This window comes from Mustelus asterias, chromosome 3 (assembly GCF_964213995.1).
Source record: "Mustelus asterias chromosome 3, sMusAst1.hap1.1, whole genome shotgun sequence".
NCBI lineage: Eukaryota > Metazoa > Chordata > Chondrichthyes > Carcharhiniformes > Triakidae > Mustelus > Mustelus asterias.
The window spans coordinates 104,339,378-104,352,014 of record NC_135803.1 but is presented as its reverse complement, the minus strand read 5'-3'; the positions used below and the strand labels follow the sequence as shown (position 1 = coordinate 104,352,014).

The 12,637-nt window shown below is 44.4% G+C and overlaps 1 protein-coding gene across 1 annotated transcript in view; it reads left to right on the top strand.

Annotated features, from left to right (window-relative positions):
• The window catches only part of itpr1b (inositol 1,4,5-trisphosphate receptor, type 1b), a 521,126-nt gene that overhangs the window by 313,977 nt on the left and 194,512 nt on the right, over positions 1-12,637 (top strand). The window contains exon 42 of the mRNA XM_078209411.1: positions 878-1,068. Within this exon, the coding sequence (XP_078065537.1) occupies positions 878-1,068 (191 nt within the window). The remainder of the gene's footprint in view (positions 1-877; positions 1,069-12,637) is intronic.

The following is a 12,637-nucleotide window of genomic DNA, read 5'->3' as shown; positions in this document are numbered from 1 at the left end:
GTAGGGTTTCTATGATTCTATGATCTACTGCTGTGACATTTACAATATTTAGCTGAGATGCAAAGTCCAGGATAGGTAATACAGCATTGTTGGCAAATGCTAGGAAGAAAACGTACTATGATTGATTGATTGTAGAAGGCTCAACAGGATCTGCGGCAATCATGAGGGACTGCTGACAGAAAGTTCTGGATGGTATTTGTAGCTTCTCTGTGGAACATTTCACACAGTTGCTAAATGCTTCTTCGATTTGTTGATTGAGGATTGGCAACTTGGAAATCCACCTGGAATTTGAATCAAAGCTGTTTCTGGAGGTTTTGTCCTCTCGGAGCATTTAGTTGTTCAGGGTAGTGAATGAAGGAAACATTTACTGATTTCAGAAGTATTTCTGCCTCCTTTAGGGCAAGTGTTTTCCAGAATGTCATACCAATGCCCTCTCCAGCTATTGTGTGCTTCTGTCAAAAGTACTGCTGCAAATATTTAATATGACGCTTTAATTTTCTTTTCTTTGTTAACACAGCCATTTTGTACAGAGCTTTGGCTGAATTAATGGAATATTATTTGGGCAGTATCAGCATAATGTACATGTATAGAAAAATGATATTAAAAAGCATTTCAAAGATGTTGGTTTGATGCACAACTCCCTGTGATGACCTGGAATATTCTTACAGCATGTGCAGTGGGTTGCAACAACTGAGAATGGTCTTATTGTAGTGGCTCTTTGTAAAAACACTTTCACTTTATTTGAAAATTAAATATTAAAACTTGCTGATGTCCCAGTAAATATGAAGTAACTAAAAAGCCCATTTGTTGTTGTTGTGTAGCCAACCGATCAGCTTTCTCTTGTCTAGAGTTTTTGAGACTGTTGTATGTATTTCAGGAAGTGGTCCGGGGCCAGGCACGTTGAGCCGGGGTGAGATGAGCCTAGCAGAGGTACAATGTCACTTGGATAAAGAAGGGGCATCTGACCTAGTCATAGACCTCATAATGAATGCAACCAGTGACCGGGTCTTCCATGAAAGTATCCTACTTGCAATAGCTCTGCTGGAAGGGGGCAACACTACAATTCAAGTGAGTATAATAGTGAATAGAATTATCCTAATCTTGACTGCTATAGCCCTTTGATTAAGTGAATTATGAACTACACTGTATGCTGGATCAGCAATGTTTTGATGATAGAATTTTCATCCTTATGTTCAAATTCCTCCATGAAGTCACCCCTCCTAATTTCTGTTACCCCACTACTGCCCTACAATCTATTGTGATCCTCCCATTCTGACCTCTTGGTGATCCCTGATTTTCTTCACCCCTTTGGCCATGCCTTCAGTCACCGAGATGCCAAGCTCTGTGATTTCCTCTCCATGCTTCTACCTATCTCCCCTATGAGCGCTATTTAACGCCTATCTCTTTGACCAAGCTTCCGGTTTTAATATCTCCTTGTGTGGCTGGTTCTCCGATTTGTTTGATAATGCTTCTGCGGAGTGCCCTGAGATGTTGTGTCATGTTAAAGGTAAATGCAAACTGTTGATTGGGCAGGCGGATCATTTCCTAATTGTATGTTTGTATTTTGACTCTTTTGATTTTAGTTGAGTAATTGTATTCCCCAGTTTAAACATTAATATCTTGAATTAGCTGGTATGTGTACTTTGGATGTCTAAATATGGTGTTTGGAGTGGGGGGTGGTGTTTGAGAGGATGGGGGAGCTTGATTCCTGTGTTTTTCATCCCCATGTGTAATGCCGTGAAAATTAGTTACTGCTATAATAAACATTTACTGCATCGAAGATATCTGCAAAAGCTAAATCTTGATAATGAGTTGCTGGAGAAAATTCCAGGGGATTGCTGTCTGGTTCACAGACCATCTCCATCAACGATTTATATTAATGAGTTGAATGAAGGGACCGACTGTATCGTAACCAAATTTGCTGCTGATGTAAAGATGGGTGGGAAAGCAAGTTGTGAGGAGGATACAAAGTGTCTGCAAGGGGATCCTAGATTTATTAAGTTGAGTGGACAAAAAATTGGCAGATGGAGTATAATTTGGGAAAATGTGAGGCTGTCCACTTTGGTTGGAAGAAGAGAAAAATGGATTATTATTTCATAGAATCATAGAATAAAATCCATATGGTGCAGGAGAGGCCATTTGGCCCATTGAATCTGCACCGACTCTCTGATAGAGCATCTTTCCCAGGCCATCTTCCCCGCCCTTTTCCTGTAACCCCACACATTTACCACGGCTAATCCATTTAACCTGTACATCTTGGGACACTAAGCAATTTGGCATGGCCAAGTCACCTAACCCGCTCAACTTTGGACTGTGGGAGGAAACCAGAGGAGGTCATTGGTATCCTTCTTTGGAGAATGTTATTGTTGGGCACCTTGTGAATCACAAATTATATTTGCCACTTATCAACTTAAGCCTGAATTTCATCAGGTCTTGCATGTGGACACAGATTGCTTTAGCACCTGAGCAGTTGTGAATGGAACTGAACTGTTGTCTTCACCAAACACCCCAGTTTATGACTTGATTTTGGGCCTAAGGTTATAGTTGGAGATGTCTGAGTCTCGGACGCAATTCGGTGGAACTCCTATTGTAATGACCTGGGGTTGTGAAGATTGGCCTCTAACAACCCCAATCATCTTCCTTTGTGCTAGGTACGAGTCCAGCCACTGGATAGTTTTCCTCCTGATTCCCATTGACTTAGATATATATTATCATTCCCTCATTGTCACTGTCAAAGTGCTGGAACTTTATACCTAACAGCACCTAGTACACACCTTCGCATGGACTACAGCAGTTTGAGGGTGTTTTCCAATAACAACTAGGAATGGACAATAAATGCTGGCCCTTCCGGTGATGCCCACATCCTGACAACTTTTTTTCATATAAAAGCCAAATGCTGCGGCTGCTGGAAATCTGAAATAAAGACCAAGTGCTGGAAAGACTAAGCAGGCCTGGCAGCATGGGTGGAGAGAGAAATGATGTGGAGATGCTGGCGTTGGACTGGGGTAAACACAGTAAGAAGTCTCTCAACACTTAGAGAATGCGTTCTCCAAGGCGGCCTTCACGACACACGACAGCGCAGAGTTGCTGAGCAGAGACTGATAGCCAAGTTCCGCACACATGAGGACAGCCTCAACCAGGATCTTGGGTTCATGTCACACTATCTGTAACCCTCATGACTTGCCTGGGCTTGCAAAATCTCACTAACTGTCCTGTCCGGAGGCAATACACATCTCTTTAACCTGTGCTTAACCCTCTCCACTCACATTGTCTGTACCTTTAAGACTTGATTACCAGTAAAGATTCGCATTCCAACCATTATTTTGTAAATTGAGTTTGTGTCTCTGTATGCCCTGTTAGTGAACAGAACTCCCACTCACCTGACGAAGGGGCAGTGCTCCGAAAGCTAGTGGCTTTTGCTTCTAAATAAACCTGTTGGACTTTAACCTGGTGTTGTGAGACTTCTTACTGGAGAGAGGAACACAGTTAAGTTTTGAGTCTGTATGCCTCTTCAGAGCTTTTTAAAAAAGTTACGTCACAGTGCTGTACAGGTCGACCAGGAGCTAGGAATGCCATTTGATTGTTTCCCACTTGTCCCTACTTGTAGCATATTCTTCACTTCCTGCTGTTTTTCTGTTCACTCAGAGTACAATGTCAATGCTGCATTATTATACTGGTATAAAGTAGCAAACACTTTCCAAGCAAGTTTCGCTCTTTTCTCTTCCCTTAGACAAGTATGTAATCATGTTAATGGTATGTAATGTCATACCTATGTTCAGGCTTTTGTGACTTGCAAGCCTAAGGTGGCAATATATACTCGAATACGGCAGTAAGGTGGACAATGTTTCAAAATAATATGCTGCCCACTGCAAAATCATTGTTAGTGTGGCCAAAACATGAGCTATCACAGCACCTCAGTTAGAATTGATAATCTATTCCTATTCTAAGTTGGCACATCCTGTCAGCGTCTGTTGCCCAAGGGAATCACTTTACAGCTCAATGTTTCCCAAAAGCTCTTTGTCTAATGCTGGGAATTGCAATTGTATGGAATGCTTGTTTCACACTTCATTCTCTGCATGATTTCTTTACCTTTGGTAAATCAGACCACAAGGCTGTGCTCCTGCTCCCGGCTTAGAAGCAAAAGCTGAAACGGGAAAATCCATCGAAGAAAGTGCAATGTTGGTCTGAGGAATTGGATAATCTCTTACGGGACTGCTTAGAGTCAGTCGACTGGTCAGTATTTAAAAATCTGTGACCAGCCTGAACGAGTACGCCATTACAGTAACTGACTTCATTAGTAAGTTGTAGAAGACTGTGTGCCAAAGAAGCAAATCTGTGTGTTTCTCAACTGAAAACAATGGATGAACAGGGGTACCTGCTGCTTGTTGAAGTCCAGGTCTGAGGTGTTCAAGTCAGGCGATCCAGACCTATACAAGAAAACCAGATACGATCTATGGAGGTCTATCAAACGTGTCAAAAGACAATACTGAACCAAACTAGAATCCCAGGCTAGCCACACGGACTCCCACCGACTATGGCAAGGTCTGCAAGACATAACAGGCTACAAGATGAAGGCAGGTAAAATCGCTGGCTCCAGTGCACCCCTCTATGCCTGTTTTGAGCAAGAGGTTAGCGAGAGCACGCCCTCCAGCCCGGAAGCCTCGGACGAAACCAATGTCAGAGCAGCCTTCTCAAAAGTCAACCCATGGAAAGTGACTTGCCCAAATGGGATACCCGAATGAGCACTCAGGTCCTGCGCGGAGCAGCTGGCGGGGGTATTCACAGACATTTTCAACCCCTCTTTACACCAGTCTGAGGTCCCTAGCTGCTTCAAGAAGACAACCATCATCCTGGTACCAAAGAAAAGCCAGACAGCATGCCTTAATGATTATCGTCCGGTGGCTTTGACATCCATCATTATGAAGTGCTTCATAAGATTAGTCATGGCACAAATCAATTCCTGCCTTCCAGACTGTCTTGATCCACCACAGTTCGCCTATCGCCACAACAGGTCCACAGCAGCCGCCATCTCCCTGGCCCTACATTCAACCCTGGAACACCTAAATAACAAAGACACCTATGTCAGGCTTCTATTCATAGACCACAGCTCAGTCTTTAACAACATTATTCCTACGAGACTCATCTCTAAACTTCGTGGCCTGGGGCTCGGCTCCTCCCTCTGTGACTGGACCCTAGACTTCCTAACCCACAGATCACAATCAGTAAGGATAGGCAACAACACCTCCTCCACGATTATCCTCAACACCGGTGCCCCACAAGGCTGTGTTCTCAGCCCCCTACTATACTCCTTATACACCTTTGACTGTGTGGCCAAATTCCCCTCCAACGCGATTTTCAAGTTTGCTGATGACACCACCGTAGTGGGTCGGATCTCAAACAATGACGAGACAGTACAGAAAAGAGATAGCGAATCAGGTGAAATGGTGCAACAACAATAATCTCTCCCTCAATGTCAACAAAACGAAGGAGATTGTCATCGACTTCAGGAAGCTTAAAGGAGAACATGCCCCTGTCTACATCAATGTGGACAAAGTAGAAATGGTTGAGAGCTTCAAGTTTTTAGGTGTCCAGATCACCAACAACCTGTACTGGTCCCCCCATGCGGACACTATAGTTAAGAAAGCCCACCGATGCCTCCACTTTCTCAGGTGACTAAGGAAATTTGGCATGTCCGCTACAACTCTCACCAACTTCTACAGATGCACCATAGAAAGCATTCTTTCTGGTTGTATCACAGCTTGGTATGGCTCCTGCTCTGTCAAAGACCACAATAAACCACAAAGGGTCGTGAACGAAGCCCAGTCCATCACTCAAACCAGCCTCCCACCCATTGATACTGTCTACACTTCCCATGCCTCGGAAAAGCAGCCAGCATAATCAAGGACCCTACGCACCCTGGACAATACTCTCTTCCACCTTCTTCCATCAGGAAAAAGATACAAAAGTCTGAGATCACGTACCAACCGACTCCAAGACAGCTCCTTCCCTGCTGCTGTCAGACTTCTGAGTGGACCTACCTCGCATTAAGTTGATCTTTCTACATCCTACCTATGACTGTAACACTACATTCTGCATCTTCTCCTTTCCTTCTCTATGTATAGTATGCTTTTTCTATAGCATGCAAGAAACAATACTTTTCACTGTATACTAATACATGTGACGATAAATCAAATCCCCTTATTTTGTGTTCGTATATAAAGATAATATCTGTATTTATGTTTATTTACACTTTTTGTTCTTCCTTTGATACTTTTTTGGACTATTACCTCCTGACTCATTCACTGGGTGTAGATTTATCTGCTAGTCAACATCCTTGGTCTGCAATGAAAACAGAGTGGGTTTCAGAGCACCTGCAGACTATGCATTGACCAGAAACTCAACTGGACTCACCACATAAACACAGTGGCTACAAGAGCAGGTCAGATGCTAGGAATACTGCAGCGAGTAACTCACCACCTGACTCCCCAAAGCCTATCCACCATCTACAAGGAATAAGCCAGGAGTGTGATCGAATACTCCACACTTGCCTGGATGGGTGCAGCTCCAACAACACTCAAGAAGCTTGACACCATCCAGGACAATGCAGCCCGCTTGATTGGCACCACATCTACACACATTCAATCCCTCCACCACTGGCGCTCAGTACATGCTGCTGCTACTATCTACAAGATGCACTGCAGCAATTCACCAAAGATCCTTAGACAGCACCTTCCGAGCCCACGACCACTTCCATCTAGAAGGACAAAAGCAGCAGATAAATGGGAACACCACCACCTGCAAGTTCCCCTCCAAGCCACTCATCATCCTGACTTGGAAATATATCGCCGTTCCTTTGCAATCACTGGGTCAAAATCCTGGAATTCCCTCAACAGCATTGTGGGTCAACTCACAGAACATGGATTGCAGCAATCAAGAAGGCAGCTCACCATCACCTTCTCAAGGGCAACTAAGGATGGGCAATAAATGCTGGCCAGTCAGCAACACCCATGTCCCACTTTTGAATAAAAAAAGTAGTGCTGTTAATATTGCTGTAAATGTTGCCCAGAAGAATGGGATTATGCTGCTTGATGACTTTTTGCTCACCTTTAAAGAAAGACTTATGGGATTTCTGCATCAAACATGGTTGGGATTATGACCCTGAGTTCTTTCACAACCTTATGCTAACTGTTTACAGACATCAGAAAGTGGAATCGATTGTGGAACTACTTCTTGATGCATGCATAGTCTGCAGGTGCTCTGAAACCCACTCTGTTTTCATTGCAGACCAATATAAGAGGGCCAGGGACTGCACATAGGTCACCCAAGAAGATCCACGCCGGCCGTGCATGTTGACTGGAAAATAAAGATGGTTGCCTTCAGTATCCATGGCAGCTGGTCTCACTGTTGCCTCTGCCTCAGTTGGCATGGGAAAAAAATTCCCCCTGAGCTGGCATGCTGGGCTGCCAGTGGCAGTGTCTTGGCCTCATTTCTGCCACTAGCGGGCAACCTGATTGACAAAAACATCATCACTCGCTCTGTGACTTGATTCAAGCCAAGCCTCCAAAGCTGAAGAGATTTTCTAACCAACTCTCTTGCAACATGGCCCTTAATGTTATCAAATGTGTCATAGATCATGACCAAGCATTCCACCTCCCTCCATAAAACAGCAATGACGTATAAGCTAACCTGTTGAAGTTGTGACACCAATGTACTTGAACTTGGTTTTCTGCAAGATGTGCTTTGATTTTATTTCAATTTGCGTATGCAGATAGCATCAAAGCTGCAGTTGAATTCCCAGGAACTTGGCCATAAAGTCTGTAAATCAGTTGGCGACATTTTAATCTCTAGATCCTTTTTTTGGTGTAATTCTAAAATAAGTTTTGATGCCCTGCAGCCTCAAGAATGGAATGTATCCCCATAAAACCGAGCATTGGCACCAGACAGTGATGCATTAAATGAACATTCCTGACCTTGGCAATGTTAAATTCAAAGTGGAATGTCCATGCTTAATAGTTTATTCTGGTTTCTGCATGCAATATTTGCACAGTACAAATTGCGTAGGTACCTTGTGGTATGTTACTGACTGACAGTGTCGGCTGAATGTGCTATCTGCTTCGGTGCATAAAATCTGGCTGGATCATTGGGACTCTGAGCTGTGGCATGCTTATTCTTTTATTGAGGAGGTTTGATTAGAAGAGCAGCCATAACAAGTGAGGACTTGCTTCGCATTTTTCCCGTTTTACGTGGGGACAGTAGAGGGTTGGCTGTTGTTTCAAGGCTGTGGTATAAAGCAACAAGTAATGGCATGCGCTCAGGGTGCTGGTAACTGATGAGCAAGTTTCCGAACCAGTCTGATGTGATGGGTTCTGTTTTAACACAAGGCCTTTGAGCCGCAGAGTAAAGAGAATGAGATATGCACACTGCCAACCCAGTGTCTGGATGAAGGTGAACTGTTAGCCCTGGGAACAGTCTCAAATGAAGGAGAGACCACTTGGGATTGGCTGCTGTGGCTTGGCTGGTTGCTTGGCCAAATGAATTTTATCCCCACGACCCTTCTCCATTGCAGCAGCCTTGGCGTGATTTGATCGTCATTAAATCCTGAAAACCGTGGAAACCTGAAGCCCTTTAGACTTTCACATGCTTAACAGGAGGGCTCTGGTCAGATGATCTCCAAATATGGGAAATAAACCTATCAACAGTTAGACACAGGCAGCTGAGTCTCAAAACAAGGTCATTCGCATTTCTCTCCAGCACTGAAATCAACAAAGAGATGTTATATAACTTCTATTTATATCCTGTTTTCTCACTCGCTGCGCAGCACACAAGAGCTTTTTGAAAGTGGGAGGTTTTTTAATGAGCTCTTACGTTTTTTTTCACCTTTCAAAGCGAAAGGAGTTAGCTTGTCATTGGAAAAGAGAAGAAAAAAAAAGATGAATTCATTTGCAAATGTTAGTGATTTGATGGTCTGGCTAGGAGAAATGAGCTGTGGAATAAATTGTATTCAAAGCCTTTGTATATTGGGGTTAAATGTTGACTTTGTACTGGTGCCTTGATAATTACCTGCCAGGTATTCTGATAACCTGAATCAACCAGGATAGTTATCATTTTGAGGCTGCCAAAATGTGATGTTTAATATTAAGTGACAATTGCAGCATTTCGTTCCAAAATTGCCTCCTCACCTCCTCCCCCGATACCTTTCAGATGTACCATTGTATAATAAATGCTCACTCATGAGTCATAGCCCATCTGCAGCGCCTCTAACAGCAGATTCTGTGTTGCTGTCTCTGTTTAAAGCTCCATTTATTACAGTGAAGCCACCCTAGTTATTGTTGGGTAAACAAGGCAACAGACCACAATAACATCTTGTGCTCACATGGCACCTTCAATGAAGCAAACTTTCCCAAAGAGCATTGCAGTATTTTCAGGGGAGGATGAGGGTGTGGGGGGAATGGCAGTGCAAGCTGAACTCAGGCAGGTAACTGAAGACCTGGTCAATGGAGGTAGGATTGCCAGCTCTGGGTGGGCACAATTCTGGTGATTTGATCACTCAACGTCGAATCGGCCCACTCCCATCATTGTTCAGTTGATGCATTCAACTTGGGGCATTCCTACCTTCCCCAGTCCCATCGTAAAGCAAAGAGACTCTTCATTACCTGGCTGATGAGCATTTGAAGCTTCTTGAAATGGCATTCTTCACCCCAACCTCTTCAAACTCCAAGCAGTTGGGAAAATATATACTTTTGTTTAAACACACCTGTGATATTTTTTCACCCTGGTCGCTAGCAGCAGTATCTAGAAAATGAATCTTCAATTCCTGAAAAGTCCACAGGGTTGGTGGGCCCAGCAAAGAGGTAGACTTTGAAGGAGTTTGAAGGTTCAATCCGAAGGCAGGAAATGTCCCCACATGATGGTCTTGCTCTTCTTCTCTGCTGGACTCTCTATCTCCCCTATGTGCTTGCACCATGACTTCCATTGGTCCCTGGTACCAGTGACGACTTGTGGCCACATTGGTAAGTCTATGAATGTGACTTAGCAACAGTTAGACATTTCACACCATAGTGCATGCATCTTGGCGCTGCTTCCTATCCATTCATGGTCTGGATGGCGCAGACTGGAGACACAAGTACGGTGTGGAACGGGTTCCTTTGAAAAGAAGCTTAATAATGTCAATGGGACATTAGAGGGAAATGCAAATAGGTTTCCTTGCACAGGATCTCAAACAGAAGATACAAGATTAATTTTCTTTTTGTACAGATCAATGGGCAAAATAAATTGCCCATACGAGAGCAGCCTTCTCCAATAACAATTGCTGAGATGGCAATATTAAAACCACTCGGTTTATTTATTAGTGTCACAAGTAGGTTTACATTAACATTGCAATGAAGTCACTGTGAAAATCCCCCAGTCACCACATTCTGGCGCCTGTTCAGGCACACTGAGGGAGAATTTAGCATGGTAAATGCATTTAACCAGCACATCGTTTGGACTGTGGGAGGAAACCGGAGCACCTGGAGGAAATCCATGCAGAGATGGGGGGAACGTGCAGACTCCGTGCAGTGACCCAAGCCAGGAATCAAACCCAGGTCCGTGGCACTGTGTGGCAGCAGTGTTGGCCACTGTGCCGCCCCACTCAATGCCTGAACCTGTCCCTGCATTAATTGCAAGCTGAGTTAGGACAGGAAACTGAAGATGTAGTCACTAGAGTAGGATTGACAATGCTGGGTGGGCACACTCCCTCCACCATTGACACACACACTGGCAACCGTGTGTACTATCTACAAGGCACTGCAGGAACTTACCAAGTCTCCTCAGACTGCACCTTCCAAATCCACGACCTCGACCAAGGACAGAAGATACATGGGAACACCACCTGGAAGTTCCCCTCCAAGCCACTCACCATCCTGACTTGGAAATATATCCCCATTCCTTCACTGTCGCTGGGTCAAAATCCTAGAACTCCCTCCCTAACAGCACTGTTAGTGCACCTACACCACATGGACTGCAACAGTTCAAGAAGGCTGCTCACCATTACCTTCTCAAGGGCAATTAGGGATGGGCAATAAATGGCCTGGCCAGTGATGCCCACATCCCTTGAAGAGCTCCACACCAGATTTGTTGGACTTGGAATTGAAGCAAAATTGGTTGCCTGGGCAGCTCCCTCTTGAGAAGAGAAAGAACTCGAAAGGTCCCTGGACACCGTTTGAAAAGGGAGTTTCAAGGCCAGCGTCCAGGACACAAACATCCTTTTTGTGCTTGCTTATTTGTCTGTCATCAACTTTTTTTGAAGATTGTGTGTTTTGCTCCCTGTTACATCAGCCAGAATGCTGGCTTGAAAGAATTGCCTAGGGAACTGAATTATCAGCCAATGCAGTCAATCAGTCACTAATCCCGGCTGCTTCAGCAGCTCTGTCGTTTCAACAGAGAGGTATTCTGGCTTCATTACCCTGTTGGGCTCAGTGACTTTTCAGCATTGATTCCTCTTGAGGTGGTTAACAGCCCCCTTCTCCCCCCACACCCTTTGGGGAGTGGCAAATATGCAACAAGAAACCCGCAAAGTCATTTTTCTTTCCTCCTTGGAGCTGGGCCAGGACAAAACAACGTGTACCATTTAACATTTTCACCTTATCAGCACTGCAATTTCCTGTGAGGGAAGGGGCTGTTTCATTTCAGCGACTTAATTTCTCTGTGTGGTGCGACATTCCCAGTCGGTCACCCCCGCCAACACCCAAAAAAGCAAACATTTTCGGTAAACAACCTTTGAGCAGCTGGGCTGGCTGGAGCGGAGCCCACGCTGCTCGGTCATCACTCATTTAAGGTTAACGTGCCAGATGTACAGAGGACATGAATAATGGAGGTGCTGAACTGCAGGGCATGTGAGCTGAAACTTTTATCAGCAAAGTGAAAGGGAGAGGCTGGTGTGAGCTGCCTTGAACTCTACACGGCAGCATTCTAGGATTTTCCATTGGCAGGCTGCACTGCTTTTCTACTGCAGTAGAGTTGGAGACTGGAGGGGAGCTGTAGGATATAAATTGGCCTCATTAAAACTTTACACTTTGGTGCCGTCTTTGCTTTCTGTCAAAGCCAGCCTGTCCTGTGCAAAAAAGATAAAAGCTTTTTAATTCGATGCAAACTGATGTAAATCTTGCAAGGTTCATCAGTGCCGTTTCTCTATTTCTTGGAATGTAGACATTACTCAAGTCTGCGTCCAGACTCTCCCCTCACTTCACCCTGGGTCTCTTGTTTAAGAGAGGCAAAGCAGCTCTCTGGAGATCCAGCAGCAACTCTGCACGTAAACCATTGATGAAGAAAGGTGGATCTTGCAATCCGACAAGCTCACAGCCACCATAAATTATCAGGTGAAGAGGGGAACAGTTAATCGCAGTGCAGTACTTTTGACAGCAGTATTTTTTTTTTTAAAACACTGATTTTACAGCACTTGCGCTATCTCTTAAACTGGATGCAGCTAATCTGCAGCAATCGGATTTTAAAAGCTGCTCCTGAATTGTTCAACAACCTCCCTCCATGAGGGGATGTTGGGTCACAAAGTGCCCTTTTTTAATTACCTATGCAGTGTCAAGTAATACAAAAGGTCTTTCGGCCCATCTTGCCTCTGCTTGGCCTTTGAACTGTCCAATGA